This window comes from Anomalospiza imberbis, chromosome 1, assembly GCF_031753505.1.
Source record: "Anomalospiza imberbis isolate Cuckoo-Finch-1a 21T00152 chromosome 1, ASM3175350v1, whole genome shotgun sequence".
Classification (NCBI taxonomy): Eukaryota; Metazoa; Chordata; class Aves; order Passeriformes; family Viduidae; genus Anomalospiza; species Anomalospiza imberbis.
In genome coordinates, this window is record NC_089681.1 from 81869531 (window position 1) to 81889001 (window position 19471).

The 19471-nt window shown below is 39.8% G+C and overlaps 2 protein-coding genes across 5 annotated transcripts in view; one reads left to right on the plus strand and one right to left on the minus strand.

The window, feature by feature from the left end:
* The window catches only part of DROSHA (drosha ribonuclease III), a 73350-nt gene extending 72396 nt beyond the window's left edge, over nucleotides 1-954 (minus strand). Inside the window, exon 1 of one of the 3 annotated variants that reach the window (XM_068197438.1) lies at nucleotides 870-954. The gene's annotated coding sequence lies outside the window, so the exon portion shown is untranslated. The remainder of the gene's footprint in view (nucleotides 1-869) is intronic. The other 2 variants (XM_068197460.1, XM_068197445.1) reach the window with 2 other exon arrangements.
* Nucleotides 935-13914, plus strand: C1H5orf22 (chromosome 1 C5orf22 homolog). 2 transcript variants are annotated; one of them, XM_068197473.1, is made up of 9 exons: nucleotides 935-1090; nucleotides 3539-3684; nucleotides 5381-5530; nucleotides 7518-7986; nucleotides 8584-8646; nucleotides 9651-9772; nucleotides 10689-10755; nucleotides 11302-11441; nucleotides 12636-13914. In XM_068197473.1, exons 1-9 carry the CDS (start codon nucleotides 986-988, stop codon nucleotides 12763-12765), a joined length of 1392 nt encoding a protein of 463 aa, XP_068053574.1. In that variant the 5' UTR covers nucleotides 935-985; the 3' UTR covers nucleotides 12766-13914. The 2 variants fall into 2 exon arrangements, with proteins under 2 accessions (XP_068053574.1, XP_068053584.1); XM_068197483.1 differs by lacking the exon at nucleotides 935-1090 and adding an exon at nucleotides 1310-1404.
* The last annotated feature ends 5557 nt before the right edge of the window (nucleotides 13915-19471 follow it).

Below are 19471 nucleotides of genomic sequence, written 5' to 3' on the forward strand. Positions count from 1 at the left end.
TTATTTTAAAGCTCCCTCTGCTGCAAACCCAAGTCAAATTAAACTTCAAAAACACAGAAAAGGGCGAACTCCCCTTCCCCTGTCACCTAATGAGGACTTATATTGCACTGATGGGAGCCATTGCATTCTAAAGCAGCACTGGTCCCCTACAAAACACTGAATAAACTCATCTCTCCCTGCAGATGCACTGCTGAGAGTAACAGGGCACTGACACATCGAGAAGAGAGCACGGAGAGGGGATACCAGCACTGTCTGTAAGTGTCTAAGAGAGGGTATCAAAGAGGATGGATGCAGGCTCTTCCCGGCAGTGCCGTGCAGCAGGCACAAGAGTGAATGGGCAGAAACTGATGCACAGGAAGTTCCACCTGAACATGAGGAAGAACTTCAACTGTGCGGATGCCTGCGCACTGAACGGATTCCACTGAGAGGCTGCAGAGTCTCCCTTACCGGAGATATTCAAGAACTGTCCGGACACAATCTTGTGCCATGTGCTCTGGGATGACCCTGCGGGAGCAGGGACACTGGACCAGAGGACCCACTGTGTTCCCTTCTGATCTGACCCGTCCAGTGCCACCCGGCCTCACTCCACCGCCGCCCCCCGACGGCCCGGGGGACGGGGGCACGGAGCCGCTGAGCCGCCCCGGCCGGGCCCCCCCGCTCCCGCTCCCGCTCTCGCTCTGCTCGGCCGCACGGCCCCGGCAGCCCGGCCCCGCAAGCCCCGCGGAGCCGCCGAGCTCCCGACCCCGGGACCTGCGCCCCCGCCGCGCCCCGGCCCGGCCGCAACCCCTGCCGAGCACCACGGGCAGCGCGGAGCGGCCCAAAGGCGGCCCCGCCGCCCCTCCGCGGGCGGCCTGGCACGCCGAGCCCACCTGGCGCCCTCGCCGCCGCCGAGGCCAGCGCCGCCCGCAGCGCCCCGGCTCCGGAACAGGAAAGCGGTGGGAGGCGCTGCGGGCGGAAGCACCGCCCGCCGGAGGGGAGCGACGGCATGAGCGGAGCGGAGCCCGGGCCCGGCGATGCCTCCCGGCCCCGCGGGGCCTCCCGGCGGCATTACCCGGCCCTGCCCGTGTGGGTGGTGGAGGACCACCAGGACGTGAGTGCTCCGCGCTGGGCTGCCGGGGCGTGGGGACTCCCGCGGGTGGGGCATTGGGAGGGGTTTCGTTTGTTGCTGTTGTTGTGAGTTTCTTGGCGTGTTTCTCCGCGGCGCGGACGCTCAGTGGGGCAGGTGGAAGCGAAGAGAGGTGCCCGGTGCGGTCAGCGGCGGCCTCCCCGGGAGATGCGCTTTCCCGTCATGTGTGCGGGTTCTCCGGGCCTTCCTTGGGAACGGCCCTCCCCTCCTCAGCCACACACAAACCCTAAAGCTGCCTTCCCTTCCGCTCTGAAACATCAACGAACTTCAGCGCCCAGGTGACCTGATTTTCGTTCCCGGTTCAGCGACCGAGCTACTCATTGCCATGATCGCATTTTGGCTTTTTTTTTAAGCAATCATTGCTGACTGTTTTTTTCTTTTTCTTTTGTGATTGAACCACACCAGTTGCTGTGGTTTAAAGGAGATAATACCTGCATTACACTGCTGTTGTAATTTGCTGGCTATTAGTGGGGTGCTTGGAAACTCAACCCTACCCGTGTATGAAATGTCAGCAGAGTATAAGTAAATATAATCCCATCCCAACTGGTATATTGACTCCCACTTGATGAGGAATGTTAAAAATCTGGAGCTTTGCCCTTTTTTTGTGGAATCATTGAAAAACGGAGTGAAGAAGGAATTGCTTTAGAACTGCTGTTTCTGGTTTCTCATGGGGTTTTTTATAATAGCATAAACTGAGGCTTTAATCCTAAAATAACATATTCTTTACTTGGTTATTTGCAAAGAAAAAATATTAATGTAGTAAAGTTTACTAAAGACAATAATGTTACAAATCTGTAAGTAGTTTAATGATGTTCATTTTTGCTAAGACTCACTGAATATGTGATGCTGTGACAGCTGATTTTTTGTGGTAGCCAAGGACTTAAGAGTGTCAGTGTGGTAGGAGTTCTGAGATAATGCCTCTTAATGAGCCTTCTTTGGTTTAGTCTCTATATTTCTGTTTTCAATCAGCTTAAAGTTCTATTAATACTAGATATTTAATTTAAAATGTTTTCAGTATAGGAGTGTGGATGAATGGTCTATCTTGCATAAAACATAAATGGTTTTTTGTCCTAAAGCATAAGAACGTCACAGAAATTTTGATATTAGCCTTGCTGATAGTGATGTTCCTCCAGAACAAGTTGTCAGTAGCTGCATCATGCACTGATTAGTAATAACAGCTGTCATGAAGGAAATTTTGTTCTTAACCCAAATCAGGAGAACTTGCAAGGTTAGAGAGCTTAGTCTCTCTTGTCTCTTGCAACTGGTAGTTGCACTTACCTGAGGTGAAGCTTCAATTTTACTTGAAAATACTGTAGGTTGTTTAGTAGGCCAGCTTGCTTCTTTTTTACAAAGAAGTGAAAGCCATGGATCAGGAAACCCATGTTGTTTTTAATCTTGTTTTATCTATTATTGCAATAATATACATATGTTTTACGGTTATGCCTATGTAGTATGCAGGGTTTGTCATCTTAATCAGTTTTATGCCAAAAAAATAGCTCAGTTGCTGTTGTAATGCAGAGGTCACACATAATTTTTGTTGCTTCTTACAGTCTTCACATTCCCTGTATAAGAGGGCTGTGATTCACAATCCTTGTTGGATTTGCTCTGGTAGCCAAGGCAGTTGATGCCCTCTAACTGTGGAAGAGACTCTGTGTACTGCAGCTCCAAGAGGAATCAGCCATCACTTTTCTCATTTTTACCACCCCATATTATTGCAGTTCAGTGGTTTGCTATCTTGTAAATTGGGGAGTTGCCTCGTCTCCTGTTTTTCACACTTCTGAGTGAAGAACTTTAGCAGAGAATAAAGTTGGGCAGTTAAGAAAGGTAGTCTCTATTGCAAACAGTCATGGAGGGATTAGGAATTAATTCTTCAAGAGGAATAGGTTTAATGGTCAGCTAAAGTTTAAATCATGGTGGGGTCAGTTTTCAATCTATATCAGTTAACTTATAAAACATAAAGAGTAAACTGTTTTTATCTCCATAGCACCAGTGCATGGTGAGAAAGCTTTATAAAATGGGGAATAAAGTACAAGGACAATGATCTGCAGAAGAGGAAAGGCATTCCTGAGTCTTAGTTGTAAATGGAAAAAAACCTCAAACATCTAGGAATTGAGTTGAATGGCTAGTGAGAAGAGCTACTGCTCAACAAGACTTCCTATAAAGAAGGAAAACAGTGTAAGGCTGTGACTCTTCAGCAGTTTCTCATCTGGAATGCTTGGGCTTATAATGATTACTGTTCGTGAGTTGTTTTGCCACTGGAGTTATTTCCCCTTTGTATTGTTTTCTGTCTCATCCTCCCTCTAATCCAAATTCTAAAGGAATAAAAGTGTTACTGGTGGTTTTGCTGCTAAAGCTGTTGCATTTTTCAGCCCACTGGCTATCATTAAAATGTTTTTATTCATGTTGCTTTAGGTGCTGCCTTTCATCTATCGTGCCATTGGTTCAAAGCATCTTCCTGCCAGTAAAATCAGTTTTGTTCATCTTGATTCCCATCCAGACCTTCTCATTCCTGTGAATATGCCTGCGGACACTGTATATGACAAAGAAGCTCTTTTTAGGTAAATCCTGGGAACTGCATCAAAGTACATTTAAGTCTAATTCTTGCTACCTTTGAGTCACAGTGAATATTGCTACGACTGCCTAAGAAGGATGAACAAAAGAGATATAAGTCAGATTCAAGTTGCGTCTTCTGTCTTTTCACTTTTGCTGAAACTTTATTTTTTAATGGCGAAAGTTATATTGCATATCAAGCAATTTAAGATGAGTATGCTTTGTATGAGTTTGCTTTGTGTATTGGCTCAGCAGTGTATCATGGTATTTTCCCAAGTGGGATTCCTCTGGGTAACAGGAAAGCACTCTGCATGGATGCTTTGTCTGAAAAGCTGTAGTTATAGAACAGTCTTTCTCTCTTCACACTGAAAAACTGACTATGAGGTTGAAATAGCACATCCTTTGTTAGCATGCTGAATATGTAAAGTAGAACAAGATGATCCAATTACAATCATAAAGACCACTATTTTCCCCACCATCTAAGGTAGGTAGGTAAAAAGCCACTATGATCTCTGCTATTGTCTTGCTCTTCATGTTTTAGGAAGGAGCTTTAAAGATCATCTAGTTCCAACTCCCCTTCATGGGCAGGACACTTTCCACTAGACAAGGTTGCTCAGGTCCCCATCCCCCCTGGCCTTGAACACTTCTGGCCATGGGTCACCTACAACTGCTTGAACAGCCCATGTGGTGTGTCCCACCACACTCACAGTGAAGAATTTCTTCCTAATATCTAATCTAAACACACATTCTTTCAGTTTAAACCCTTGTCCTATCACTGCATACCCTTGTAAAAAGTCCCTATTCCAGCTTTCTTGTAGTCCCTTTTGAGGTATTGGAAGGTACTACAAGGTCTCTGTGCAGCCTCCAGGCTGAGCAACCCCAGCTCTCTCAACCTGTCCTCATAGGAAAGGTATTCCAGCCCTCTGATCATCTTTGTGGCCTTCTCTGGACCTGCTTGAAAAGGCCCATGTAATTGTTATGTGGGGGGCCCAGAGCTGGATGCTCTCCAGGTGTGTGGTTTCACATTCCAGGTGTGTGGTTTCACAGGAGCAGAGCAGGGAGGCAGAATCCCCTCCTGTGACCTGCTCATCACGCTTCTTTTGCTGCACCCCAGGATGCAGTTGGCATCATACACCTAAAAAAAATAGGGTCTTGATAATGAGGAAAGATCCTAATCCTGTGCATGTGGATTGACTCACTTTAATTACTGGGATGACATTTAAAATACACTTGGAGCAGTTTACAATAAAACACTCTCATGAGGTCAGTTTGAATTTATTTACAACAATGTTGATGGTGTTCCTCTCACTTTACTCTATCTGATGTATCAAGAGATAAGGGGCATAGAATCATAGAGTCAATAAGGTTGAAAAGGCCTCTGAGATTATTGAGTCCAACCGTTAACCTAACACTGCCAAGTCCACCCCTAAGGAGTTTATAATTAAAGTGCCACGCTAAGAGTGAAGCCAATTCCACTCTATATCCAAACTTTTTTATACCTACTACAGACCTTATTGGTTTTCTTATGAATAAAGATTTCCCTCTTTTTCTTTCTTTGTTGATGTTCCCCTTACATGAAGTACTAGTTTTAGATTATTGGCATGGGGACCTTCAAGTTGTGGAAGGTGTTTGTGGTGTTCTTGACCATTTTTATTTATAGGGAAAGTAACATTGCTATCTTGTGTCTTTCTCTACTGATTACAGTGAATTAAGTATTGAAAACTGGATTATGCCTGCTGTTTATGCTGGCCATATTTCTCAAGTAGTGTGGCTTCACCCACACTGGGCTCAGCAGATCTCGGAAGGGAAACACAGTTTTCTAATTGGGAAAGATGTATCAACCACAACGATCAGGTAAATTGTCTGCTGACATTAAATAGTAATATAAAAGCCATCTCTATAGCTTTTCATTGGATTTTTTTTGTTTTCTTGGATAAAGATGAACATTTAATTTGTATTTATAATATCCTTAGAACCTAATGCAGTTACACTTGTATCAATTTAGTCTTTGTTCTAACTAGTAAAATTGTTATTTGGTATCAGCCATGACTGTTTTTCTAGTGTGGGGTGGGTATTTTTGTTTGTTTGGAGTTTTTTTTGTTGTTTGTTTGTTTGTTTGTTTGTTTTTTGAAGTTATTTTAGTTAAGTACTGAAACAGGCACTCAGGTAGTGACTTCTCCATCATTTGATAAAGGACAATTCACCTGAGCAGCCTCATCTAGCTTTGAAGTCAGTTCTGCTTTGATCAGACGATTGACTAGAGACTTCCAGTTGTCTCTTTGAATCTTAATTATTCTGTGATTCAAGTTCGAATCAGAACCCCTCATCATTCTGCAGGATGCAGTCCGTAATAATTTTGCATTCACCATATTCACAGTGTTGTGATTTTGTGCAGCTTTAGGGGATAGTTGCAAATTATGTCTCTTGTAAGCATAGCAAAATAAATCTTTTGAAGCAAGTTTCAACAGAAAACAGCAGAGAAATGCTTTGTTTTACCACCTTAAATAAAATATTTAAAGCTCTACAATTCTGAATCTGAAGCCTAAAGGGAACCTAAATGATTTTTTTTTAAAAGCTAGTGCTTTCTGTTACATTTAATCATTTAGCCAATATATAGGAATAATTCACGATGGTTGAATAGCTCTCTCACTGGTGGCCTTAGCAGGCATGAAAACAGCATTTCAGACTTCCTTTTGAAGACAGTTGGATATATTTTCTTCAGGTTCTAGCCTTACCAAAACCATGAAGGGAGAAAGGGAAAGAGTCCTCATAAATACAAATATCCTAAAAGTTTTGATGACAAGACATTGATTGGCAATAGATAAAGCCTCTTCATTAGTGGACACTGAGGTACTATGAGCTCATGGTGATCCCTGCAGAATTTCCTGGAAGATGTGCTGTGATTGCCTTGTGAACAAGATGGGGTTGTAATCCAGCCTCTCCCCTCGACAAACTGAGGCTAATCCAGCCACAAGACACTGGGGAACTGAACTTCAAATTGCTTCTGCTTAGGAGATGATTTGTCTTTGTGGTTGATTGATGGTGATACCCTGTATTCAAATGAGGCCTTACCCCAAGTGAGCAGAAGTTCACATTTCTTAATCTTACTTGTTATTTGAGTTTATGATTCTTAAGGCTTAAAGTACTGCAATACAGGTTGAAAATTCTGTTCTTTAAATTTTCACTGTAAGCAGAAGTTTGTGTTGCTTTTGGTTGGTTAGTTGTTTTGTGGGTTTTTTTAAGTGGCTTCAATTGATAGTTAGCTATTTATCCTCTTGTTACCATGTTTATCACTTAGGGAGTCTGTTGGGAGTAAAAAAAAGTTAAATTTTACTTATGAATTCATAATATTGTACTTTCACTAAGTCAATATTTATGCATTTCAGGGTGCTTTGCAAACCCATCTATAATAATTTTCCTAGAAAATTATAAAGCCAAGGCAAAATATTCATAGATTTGCAATCTTATGTGCCATAGTATTGATAATAGCTTGTCAATTCTGGATGTTGTCTTTAAAATGCAATTCAGTTTCAAATTAATCTTATTGGACATAATGCATTAACTTTTTCTTATCCATTAAAACCTTGTAGGGTTATCATTGTAGGGTTATCATAAAGAATATAGAGTGAATTGTAATATATTCCCCAATAAAGAAGTAGAAAAAACTTTAATATAATTTAAACCTGAGAATTAAAAGAAATAATTTTTTCTACACAATTTTATTGCTTTCATTAACCATCAAACATTTATTCATTCTTCTCTGGATCTCTAAAGTATAAAATGCCTTTTCCTAAGCTCTTTGCCAAGATGTGTACTAACTGGGAGTTATTGTCAATTGTAGGGTTACAGGCACAGATAATTACTTCTTAAGTGATGGTCTTTATGTTCCTGCTGATCAGCTAGAAAACCAGAAGCCTTTAAATTTGCATGTCATTCTCATCAATCCTACTCAGTCATCAAACAGCCGTGAAGGAAATGGCGAAGTAAGATCTGCTAAAAGACTGAAGCTAAATACAGATGACACAGCAAGTGCCACTTCTGCCTCTTCAGTGGCTCCTGGTGACTTTGATCACTTTGGTGACAACATCCCGAGTGTGAAGGAAAAGGAAATACAAAATGCAGGTGCCCTAAATGGGGCAGAAACGTTGGCAGAGGGCTCAGCTTCAAGCTGTCTCAAAAACAGTGAATGCCTAATAAGGGACATTGCTAAAGATGTCTGCCAAGTACTGCAGAAAGGGGATGCATATGTTTTGGACATCGACTTAGATTTTTTTTCAGTTAAAAATCCATTTAAAGAAATCTACACACAGGTAAGTATGGAAATTGAGTAGCCTCATACCACTAACAAGAGAGTCCAGCCTTAGTATTTATGTCTACGGAGAAACTCTCATCTAAGTTAAATTAGCAGATTAGCTGACCATGGTTAATGATTAATGGTAATATTTTAAAGAGATATTTCCATTTTAAAGAAATATTTCTAAGGGAGTGTATGTGGTAAAGAATTACAACCACCAAACGGGGAGTTTCTTACACTTGGTATCAATATTGAGTGTACATTCAAACTCAGGGGTATACTCAACTTCTGCTTGTTGTTTGGGACATAAAAGCTGTGCTTGGGTTTCAAGAGGTTACCTTCCAAATATCTACAGGAAGATATGAGAGCCTTTATCATTTTTTACCCTCTATAACCTCTGCCTAGAAAGCCATGATGGTATCAGGAGACTTCCTATCAAAAGGCACAGTAGTGTTGATTAACCAGAGTGGTAGCTTGTCCTGATGAGAGGCTGTTATGCTCATTATTGTCTGCCATACTAGCATAGGGAAATGATCTTTTTTTGAAGGCTTTGAGGATTGGGTTTCTCATTTGAAGAGTTATTTTCTTCCTCTTTTTTTTTTCTTTCTCAAAGACAGAATATGAGCTTTTGCAAGAGTTGTACAATTTCAAGAAGCCACATAAAAATGCAACAGAGGTATGATGCTTCCTTGTGGAACGTATGAAGGAATGATTCTTTTTATTTACCCAATGAAAATGAGTTACGACAACAGGAAGGAACCTATCAAAGGTGCTTAATGAAGTGGTCTCACATTAAGCTATGCAGCCAAATGCTAATCAGCAGCATCTTAGAATCTTTTTTTCTATTAAATGTTTTGATTAAACGTGAGTTGCATAAATATTTAGTATGAGTGTGAAAATTTGTTTCTGTAAACAAAGTAGTAATTGGCATGGAAGGAATGAAAACCTAGTAAGTCACCAGCAAACTTGTTCTTTTTTGGCTTAACAGGGCTTAGGTTTGGTGGGGTGTTTCTTTTTTGGTTTTTTAGTGGCTGATTCTTTTTTATTTTTTTTATTCTTCCCTCCAGGCTCTCCTGTTCCTTCCCTTATTGCTCTTTTTTGATAGTCAGAGCTGTGATGAATTTGTAATTGGTATTTTACCTTTTTGTTCAGATGTGGAAAGGATGGTATTTTAATATGATATGCCATACTTTAACTACTGCAAAGAAGTACTATAATGTACTTCTCATTTTATGTGCTGTGTGCTTCTGAAACATGGAAATACAGGCTTTCATAATTTCATCTGAACACTAATACAGAGAGATTCAACACAATTATCACAAATAAATGAAACCTAATTAATATATGTGAATAAAGAAATAAAGATATGTTGACTATTGGCAGATTGATTTTTATATTTCTTAGTTAATCAGGAATGAAAACAGGTACATATTTAAAAGGTGGCTTTTTAAATTGGTAGTGGGAAAATCAGAACAAAGTGGGGTAATTTATTCTGAAGGTATAACAGTTTCTGCAGGCATTTATTAAGACCCTCTTGAAAAGATGTGCTGTAGGAATAAATCGGTTGTTTCTGATTCCCCACTTCCAGTAGATCAATCATTATGAAATTTAAATCATAGGATAAGTCATGATGTTCTTACCTTTTTTTCTTAACATATTTTTGTATATGCTTATTCAAAGGAAGACTTGTTGGATTGTGTTGAAAACCGTGTTCATCAGCTGGAAGATCTGGAAGCAGCATTTGCGGATTTGTGTGACAGTGATGATGAAGAAACCCTACAGAAATGGGCTTCGTATCCTGGGTAGGAGATACCTAAAATTACAAATTTACTGATTTGTACTAGATTGCCTAAATTAGAGATAGAAGTCTGAGACTGATTAGTCCAGCATTTTGATAACAGAAGAGGATAGGATCTGTGCAAGTACGCACTTTTTTCTTTAGTTCTAGAGGAAAAAGAGACAAAACAGAAGGAAAGACAGTCTAATGTCTTCAGCACTACTGTAAGCTTTGGAAAAGCAGTCTTGTACAGCTTCATGCAAGTTTTGTTGTCTGTGGATGGAGGCATATTTGGTGACTAAAACCTTGGTCATCAGTGCATAGCACAGCTCTCAGAAAAGGCAACAATCCAAGGAGGACATGGAGAAGCAGTTCTTTGGTGCTCCCAAAGGTTCTGCTTTCTTTGGAAAAATGGAAGTTAATGGAACTGTATCTGAGCAACAGTCTCCACTAAACATCTGAACTGTGTCACTCTGTTTTAAACTAGATGTTTTCACATGAAGAGTTTTCAGATTAAAAGAGACAGGGAAAGTCTGAACTTTTCCTTGATAGGAAAATCATTCATTTTCCACATCAAATGCAGCAGTTACTGTGTTAGCAGTTAGCAGTGACAAGAAGAATTTCCTGTAAAGTTCATATGACTTTTGAGCTATAACATCTTCTCTGCAAATCTACCGTAAAATTAGCACAAGGAGGACTTGCCAGAGGCAGGTATGAATATAGGGACTTTATAAGAAAGATCTGGTGAAACAGTACAATAATACTGATAATTTCCATTTCTGCAGATGAAAGATGACACAGAAGAGCAAATTTCCTTTTCAAATCCTAGGCCGTAATTTCTACTTCCCTCCTTTTTCCTCACCATTTTTTTTCCTCACTATTTAAGGTATATAAATGTTTCTAACTGTTTGTAACAAATTTTGGTTTTGTTTTAACTCCAGAATGAAGCCACTTGTTCAACTAGTTCACAGTTTGAAAACCAGGATGGAAAGCCCAGACTACGAAATGGTAGGTGACAAAGAGGAGGAAAGCAGACAGATGTCAGAGGCATTGATTCAGGACTTTGTGTGGTTTTGGTAATTTTCCTCAGGTTTTATGTCTTATTACTTAGACCAGCTTTTCCTTTCAAAGCTGCTAAAATTCTAGTCTACTTGTCTGTCTATATTTAGGCAACTTTAGTGTGATCTTCTAGGACTATAATGTCTTGGGCTGCATCCTGTGAATGGAGGCTAAATTTCACCAGTTTGTTGATCTCCTTTTAGAACTTAAAATAACGTACCTATTTATAACATATCAGAGCTATATCATCTTCAAGGACTGCAGCATACTCTGAATTCATAAGAAGAGGTACAGGGTACTGGAGATTACAAAATAATGCATATAACCTCCAGAATTTTACTTGTTTAAAGAACAAGCTGGGGGAAAAAACCCCTTGTCTGAAGAGGTGCAAGTTACCTGATGGACTAGGGATGGCATCCTAAAGACTTTCTACATGCATAAGCTGTATCTATAATTCATCAACAGAAATGAAATCTCTCTTTAATTTACCCACAGGTCCATCAGGCTGGTCTGACTTGTGATTATGTGGAGCTTCCTCACCATGTTAGTACTGAAGACGAAATCGAAGGCCTCATACAATCCATTAGAGTTCTACTGACAGATCTGCCGAAGCCCACGCTGGTGACAGTTGCTCGGTAAGACTCTGCAGATCCTTTCACTTTAAAATGTCCAGACTATGCTTATGAAGCTAAATGATCCTGCCAGTATAGCACTAGTTCTGTCTTAAACTCTGTTGAAGTGGAAGCCTTACAGTGCTTCAGCACAGGTTTTATAAAGGCTGTGATGAGACCTTGTGTATGTTGGAATTGATAGCTGTCACTGGAGTTCATACATCTCTACTTGTGTTACTTGAGCTAATTAGAGCAAAGCTACCTTGGGCTGAAATCCCACCTTCCTTACTCTCTTGCTCTAGGGTTTACTGTACTACAGATAGGATTTCTTTTTTTCAGTGAAACTTTTGCTGGAACACGTTTTCATCTAGTAGACTGAAAGGCATTTATATTCTTCAAAGTTCTAGTAAAACATTATTATGGGGTAAAAATTAGGCTTCCAGGACTGTAAGGGTTTTATTTAGAATAACAGAATGGAGTTTGAGGCCAGGGAACTGTAGGAACCAAAGAACTGGCCAGAAAAAATTTAATGTGAAGATCACAGTGTGCCTCTTGACAAATTATTGCAATTTAATCAGTCAGAAATACTAATTGTGCTCTTAAAGCGCCAGCAACAATAGCAGAAGCTGATATGAAACTGGTTTTGGCAACAAGAACTAGTATGGCTAATGCCTGCAATAAAAGAAAACTCTATTCCCTCAGCCAATTGCAGGGTTATTATCCACTGCTATGGAGAAACCAGAATCATCTCTGTAGATCTTAACAGATAAAAAATTCAGGAAGTCAGTTTTCACTGTTTGAGGTTCATTAATAGATACTGTAAAAAATGTTATATGCCAGGTATTGTGAAGATGTTTTTCAAGTTTTCCTGCTTGCTTTACCAGTAGCATTTCAATTTTTCAATCTAAATTTTCCATGTGTCCTTTAATTAGATCCTTTGCTTGAACTTTGACTGCCAGTGTGTTCTGTGCCAGATTCAGGAAGGGAGTAGAACAGGAAAGATTAGATCGTGTTCCTGATCTGCTGCAGACTTTCTATTAAACTTAAAATGTAGTGATAAGAAGCACAGCACTATGCTTGAAAAAGATACTGGGGGGCAAAACTTGCCACAGTTTGAAAGAAGCTTCAGCCTAGCCACCGAGCATTGCAGGTATACACAGTATGGTTATGGTTGTGATATCTGTATTCTCATGCTTCCTTTATTTTTTTTTTTAACAGATCAAGTTTGGATGACTACTGCCCTTCAGAGCAGGTTGACATCATTCAAGAGAAGGTTCTTGATTTACTATGTTCAGTGTATGGCTCACTGGATGTGCACTTAGATTACTCAAGCACTTCATCTTCTTAGTGACCTTCCTTTGTGTGTTGCTGTCTAATGCTGAGGATTAGTTTAAATTGTTCATTAGCTGTGATTGCAAGGGGAAGACTGCTGTTATTTCAGCAGGTGGCACTAGAAGCCAAGCTGACCCGGCTAGGGTTTGAGTTGCATTGCTTTCTCCACATCAGCTGCATCTCAGCTGACTGTTACCTGTTTGGCTTTGTTCAGATTAATGATTCAGATTAGTAATTCTTATTTTTACTGTCTTGTTTCTTAAAATTGGTCCAAGAGAAACGTCTTTTTGTCTATAAATTGAGGGGTTTTGTCCCATTTGTGTCTGTAAAAAAAAAATAAATTCTTAAAATGGTTTTCTATTATGTATGTTTTTTGTATTTTGGTAACAGATTTGCTCCTGAGTTGTATTATGTCTTTTAAAAACTGGTCTTCAAAATGCCCTTAAAACTGTTGGTCTGTGTAGTGATCTTTCCTATCTCTTGTGCTGAGATGACTCTCTCATTTCTCTTGAGCAGCTCATGGCTTCTACCCCATCCACAGAATATAATTTATGTTTATTTTCTGTTTCACTAAGGTCTTATTTTCCTTAGAGTATTTTATTGGTGGCTTAGATAATATCCCTAATGTACAGACATTGGGCTTGGTATTTTCACTTTTACATTATTTTGAGGATAAAAAGTATGTGTGCATGTGCATGCTTTTATGTTTTAAATTCTGTAAGGAATTGATAGCTTCTTCATAAACAAAGATTTTTCTTTACTGAAGTCAGCAGCAAAACATTCTGTACCAGGTTTTCACTCATTTTGGTGTTGCTATTTAGGAAATAACAGCTTTACAACCACTTATTTTAGAAATCAATATAAAATCAGAAAACTGGCACTTTACAGAGGAAAAAATCCCACAGGATTTATTTGGAATGAGAACAAAACAAGAAAGAAAATGCTACCTAGAATATTGTCTTTTATTACAAATCAATTTTGTTTGTAATTTCTTCGGAAATAACGGAGTTTGTTTGCTAACTTTATCTTTGCTTTACAGAGACTTTGTGTACTTTTAGAGTTTTTTACTACTTCTGCTGTTGGTATAAATGACTATAGTACAGAATGTAAATATATCATTGCTTTAAAATATTTGTTGTAGTAGAATAAAATCCATGACCATGGATCCATTTTATTTGTGGCTTTGTGACATGTCTGTCACAAGGAGCCTTGGAGACAATATCATTAATACCTCATAAATTATAAACAGCCATACATTGCATACAGCAATGAAGTGCAGTCAGATTATGTGCTGCTTATGTAAAGATTGGGGTTTTTTTAAGTTAAAGATCCTTCATGCTGGACTTTTCATAAGATTGTAGAAAACAAGAAACCCATGGTGGGGCATGGCTGAGCCCCTCCTGGGTGGGCAGGTGAGAGCCCATTTTCCTTGGGGAAAGCCTGGGCAAGGGAGGGCAAAACGCTGCCTGACAGCCAGGGCTGAGGGATCTAAGTGGGAGAACCCCAACAGTGCCTGCATCTCTGCCTGGATGCTGCTCTGGGATGCCTTGTTTGGTGAGGTAACAAAATTAAACTTCTTTGCATTTTCTCTGTGGTTTTGTGGTTGTTCCTGTGCCTGCCTATGCTGGTTCATGCACACGTGTTCACCACGGCTTTGCTGAATCAAAGTAACATCCTGAATTGTCTATTGTTATCCAAGTTAATTAACAAATCTTCCTTTCAGGCATAGTTTTTGTTTATGAATGTCTAATTGTTATAATCTGAAATCTCTGACTAGCACAGTCTGTGTATATGCCAGAAAATGCCAGTCTCGCATAATAAAAAATACATTAATTTCTACATTAAGGACATTTGCAAGGTTGTTTTTTACTTTGGTGAAAAGTAATCAAGCCAAGCCAGAAACAGGTGTCTTATTTCTCACTTTTGCCCTATATGGCTTATTTATTAACCAGATGCACAAATCCTCAATTCCCTGTGTCTGCTTCATTTTCCTCTCAGCTTATTTCAGTATGTATTATGCAGAACAAGACAGTGAAATTGCAATGCATAACTCCTCTAATCAGCACTGCAAGGATGGGACATGAAGGCCCATTAGAAATAACCCACCTGAGGATATTAGCATAGCAGCACTGTCTAAGTCAGCGGCTTCATATTGTCTCCTGTGTCTAGATGCCTCTGCCTGCTCTGCTACTCCTTTTGGCAGCACAGGGGAGTAAGGATGCCCACTTTGGAGGGCATTTGCAGATATTCCTCAGTGGTAGAGATAGTTCTGTTGTAATTGTGGCTCAGCTTCCAAGATGGACCATCAACCTGAGCAACCACACATTTGTGTGCAGAATGAAATAGGTCCTTAAACCAGATATGCTGAGCTGCCTCTGCCTTCCCTGTGCATCATCAGCTCTGCACCCGAGCCGCACTGTGGATTCCCAGCTTGTCACTGTGGAAAAAAATGAGCTTTTCCAAGAAGAATGAACATGAGTCAGATGGTGGAGGTTACTGTGTTCTCTGTTACCATTTCTTCCCCTCCTTGAGGCTTCTGTCTCAGTGTCTGTGGCAGCTCTGTCTCTTCCTGTCCGTTGGTAATGATGCTGTGAGTCAGTCATCTTAGACTTGGTCAGAGCTGGACTGTGAGGGCTGAAGAGTCAACTCCATAAATATGTTCTTTCTGCTGCTACTGAGGAAGAAGAAGAAAATTCTCCAGCAAGATCAGTCTAGGGGGAAGAGACTCTTTCCTGGAAGTATCTAAAAGATTTGCATATGTGCCATTTAGGGCTATAGTTTAGTGGTGAACTTGGCAGTGCAGGGTTAATGATTTGATTCAATGATCTTAGAGATATTTTCCAATCTAAACAGTTCTATAAGTATTTCTAGGAAACCCAGAATATGGGTCCTTTCTTCTTATCCAAGGAACATCTAAGGAACAGCACTGGAAGGTCCCCTCCTGTCCTTTCTGATGGCCCCTGTTGTCCCCATCAGTGCCACAAACCCTTTGTAAGTCCCAACCACTCTCAGGAGGAAGGATGAAAGACATTAATTTTCTGACTTCAGCTTTCAATGTCTCTTGCAAGAGGAAATTCACTGTCATCACAGCAGAGGTGCAGCTCCCACCCCACAATGTAGATAGTCAGGGACCTAGCAAACCCAGTCCCAGCTCCTGCTTTGGCACAAATTCCCTCACTGTCATCAGGTTCAGCCATAGACCAGTCCTGGGACAGAGGCAGTCTGGCTTAGGTCTACAATGACTCCAAGGGATAATCCTATCAGCCCCCCAAAGTTATTTTTATTCCTTACTTGCCTTTGAGGATGTGGACTACTGTATGTCCTGCTTCTCTGTCAAAAGCACAGCTCTGGAAGGTGCTGGGTCTCTTCACTGGTGCTCACGTCCCTGCAGACTTAAAGGGACTCCCAATTCCCCCCTCTCTCAGATAAGGGAGCTCTCATCTCCAAAGGAAAGCTTTACTCACCAAAGTCCGAAGCATTCAAGTGGCTCAGGTCTGAATTTTTGACTGGTTTTGTGTAGTGGTTGGGTATTATTTTTACAGTTTTATTGCAGTTTCCTTTGAGCCTAAATAATTTCAAACAGGGATACTCAACCGCTCAAGGAGGGAGCCATCTCACTGGAGAGAGAAAAATCATTCCAGCCTTCCCTTGCTAAATGCTAGTTACGTATTTTCAGCAGCTTCCATGAATGTCCTGATGGTTTTGCATATCTTCTGCCACAGGGGATTGCACTGTCTGCTGGTCTGCATTCTTAGGGATTTCATGCCTTTAGCAGAATTGTTAGAATACCATTTTTCTCAAAGTCCTTGACAAAACAAATAACTACTACTTTGTGTTCGTCTTTCACTGCTTTACAGAAGTAGGTCCATTGCAAACTTAGGGCTAGGTGCCCCAAAACAAGTCTGAAATATGTCCATCTGTTGCCTGCCGTAGGCAATACTAAATCTTAAATTTATTTAATATATGGTATCACAATGTACAGTCAAGAAATATCTCCCAGCAGAGTTACTAGTATGGAGCTGAATATTATACTGAATATCATTGTACTACATTATTTTCTAGTGTTTGTGTCCTTTGTACTCTGCTTGCTACCCAACATCTCTTCCATTCTTTCTTGTAATTGCTTCTAAACAAGTTTTGGACAACACAAATTTAATAAGACTCTAAGGTGTACAAAAGCCTTCTGGAACACTGTGCCCTGCACCAGGTGGTCCTTCCCCTTTACTTGATTTTGCTTAGCTCTGAATAATAATGGCCAAGCTGACTCAAATTCCTGACTTTAATGTATCAAAGCCTGCCTTGGGACTTTCTTCTCTTTACTTCAACTTTATTTATTTTCTCAGTCTAAGTACAAGTCACCAGCTACCAAATTCCTACTAACACTGAATGTCTGATATCATTTGTGTAATTCCATTTGCCCAGACTCAGATGTCCCTTGTTCCAGTAAGACCACTAGCTTCTCTGAGTTACTCCCTACCTTAGCTCTAGGCCAGTCATTAAAATGACACCTGGCTGGTCTTCCTCAGTAAATCCTGATTTTTTTAAAGTGGCATTTTAGAAATGTCTGTAACTGAAATCAGAATATGGATACATTTTGTGTCCATACCTCTAGGTGCTATTTTATTTCAATTAATATGGCACTGCTCAAAGCTAGCTCATAAAAGTTCCTTAGAAGTACAAGTCAAAAGCTGATGCATTTGTGACTTCCATTTCCCAGATAGTCCAAAAGTGTCAGTGAACATAACAATATCATGTCAGACAGAAATACTTCACTGATAAGACTTTTAGTTTCCTTGTTTATAAGTTGCAGTAATAGAAATACATTTGTGAAATACATTTGTAAAGTACTTATGGTAGTCTGGTTTTTATAGAAAATTTGACAGAATGAAATCTGCAGATTAAAAGTTCTGCCTTTGATGAGGTTATGAATGCTGCTTCTTTTCTAACAAGTCTCTCCATGTATCATTGAACAGTGCAGGAATATAGTAGTAGTTCCCTTTTCTCCCTGTTTCTCAGATTTCAAGGAGGCTAGCAATTCTAGTAACAAAACTCTGTTCCCTCCCCTCCCAGCTACTCATTCTTAGATTTTTAAAATCTACTTCCTTGTCTTGGTTGTCTCCTTTTTTCTTCTAAGCCTTTACTTCTTTTGATATTTTCTCACTCTGTACAGTAGATCAATACTAAACTTTAAAAACTCATAAGGCACAAAACACCTCTACGCCCTGAATTCCATAGTATTCAACATTCTACTTTAGCCACCTCTAGTGCCAGTGTTACATACCATTTTTAAATCGACCTTGTGCACAATGTAGAGCATGTGACACTAAAATTATCAAACAAGAATTCTTACTAAGAAACTATTTATACAGTCATGTTGCTTAAGCCTGTTGCCAAAATATCCTCATAATTAGGTCCAACAGCTGAAGCGAAGGACCATGCAGTGAACAAAATACCTGGGACTGGCCTCATGGAGAAGAAACACTTTTGAAGCACTGAATGCTATTTGGGGATAAATTCCCACTAGTATGTTTATTTTTGCTGCTGCCTGTGATTCACCAGGTTTCTGAGGAAATCCTAATAAATGCCTGGCACAGGTCAATAAATGTTTGAAAAGTGACTGGCAACAGAAGAGAGTCTGCTTACTTAAAGATTTTTAGGAGAAAATTCCAAATATAAATATTATCTATAACCCCTTTCTTTTGTGTCTTACATCTTTTCCCAACCTGCCAAAGATACTTCCACAAATTTCCATTTCTCCCCTTTGTAGTTCACTGTATTATTTTTGGTGCCTAATTTTATAATTAATAATTGGTAATTATTGTTTAGGTAACTAGAAAAATTCACCTCTTCTTTCACAGGCAACTTGCAGACTTCAGAAGAAAAATATATTAAAAAAAAAAAATTCCTAACAGTAGCTAAGAACAAGAGTATGCCTGGGACAGCTGACCTGAACTGGCCATTGGCCATAATGGCTATTCCATGACACTGAATGTCATGCCTAGGACATAAACTGGAGGAGTTACACAGAAAAGAGTTTGATTGATGTTCAGAGACAGGCTGGGTATCAGCAAGCAGGTGCTGAGCAATTGGATTGTATATAATTTGTTTCAATTGGGTTTTAGCTCTCTCTCCTCCTCTCCTTTTGTATTATTGTTGTTTTCATTATTATTATTACTATTATTATTATCGTCATTATATTTTCCTTTGTTATAATTATTAAACTGGTTTTATCTCAACACAGGATTTTAATTTTTTTTTTCCAGATTCCCCTTCCTATCCTGTCATGGGCAAGTGGCAGCACTTTTTATACCTAGGTATATAGAGAAAATTATCATTGCATCGTATGACATATTCCTAATCAATTACGATAAGTAAATATGCAATTTAACTTGTAAATATAGGGTAGATACGACAAGTGTGTCATCAATATCTTTATATATTTGCTCATAGAAAGCATTTTAAAGAGTTATCAACAACTTATTGGTCTCTAGTCCTAGAAGAACCTGTAGATAAATTCCATAGCTGGAATCTGTACAATGCAATCCCTTGATGAGTACATCAGTGTGCACCTGCGACTGTACTCACAATCTGTAATGATACAGTGCACAGCAGTGCATCTTTTATTAGGACTAATTTTAGACATACATCAAACTTCATCAACCTATACTTCATTGAACCTTCACAATCAGAGTGAGTGTTCCACTGAGTAAAGGAGAAGAGGA

Bases quoted from the DNA above. Each gene is read 5' to 3' on its own strand.
- C1H5orf22 (XM_068197473.1), top strand. From the start codon at position 986: ATGAGCGGAGCGGAGCCCGGGCCCGGCGATGCCTCCCGGCCCCGCGGG. The intron at 5,531-7,517 runs GTAAATTGTCTG...TGTCAATTGTAG, and splicing joins GTATCAACCACAACGATCAG to GGTTACAGGCACAGATAATT. The intron at 9,773-10,688 runs GTAGGAGATACC...TTTTAACTCCAG, and splicing joins AAATGGGCTTCGTATCCTGG to AATGAAGCCACTTGTTCAAC.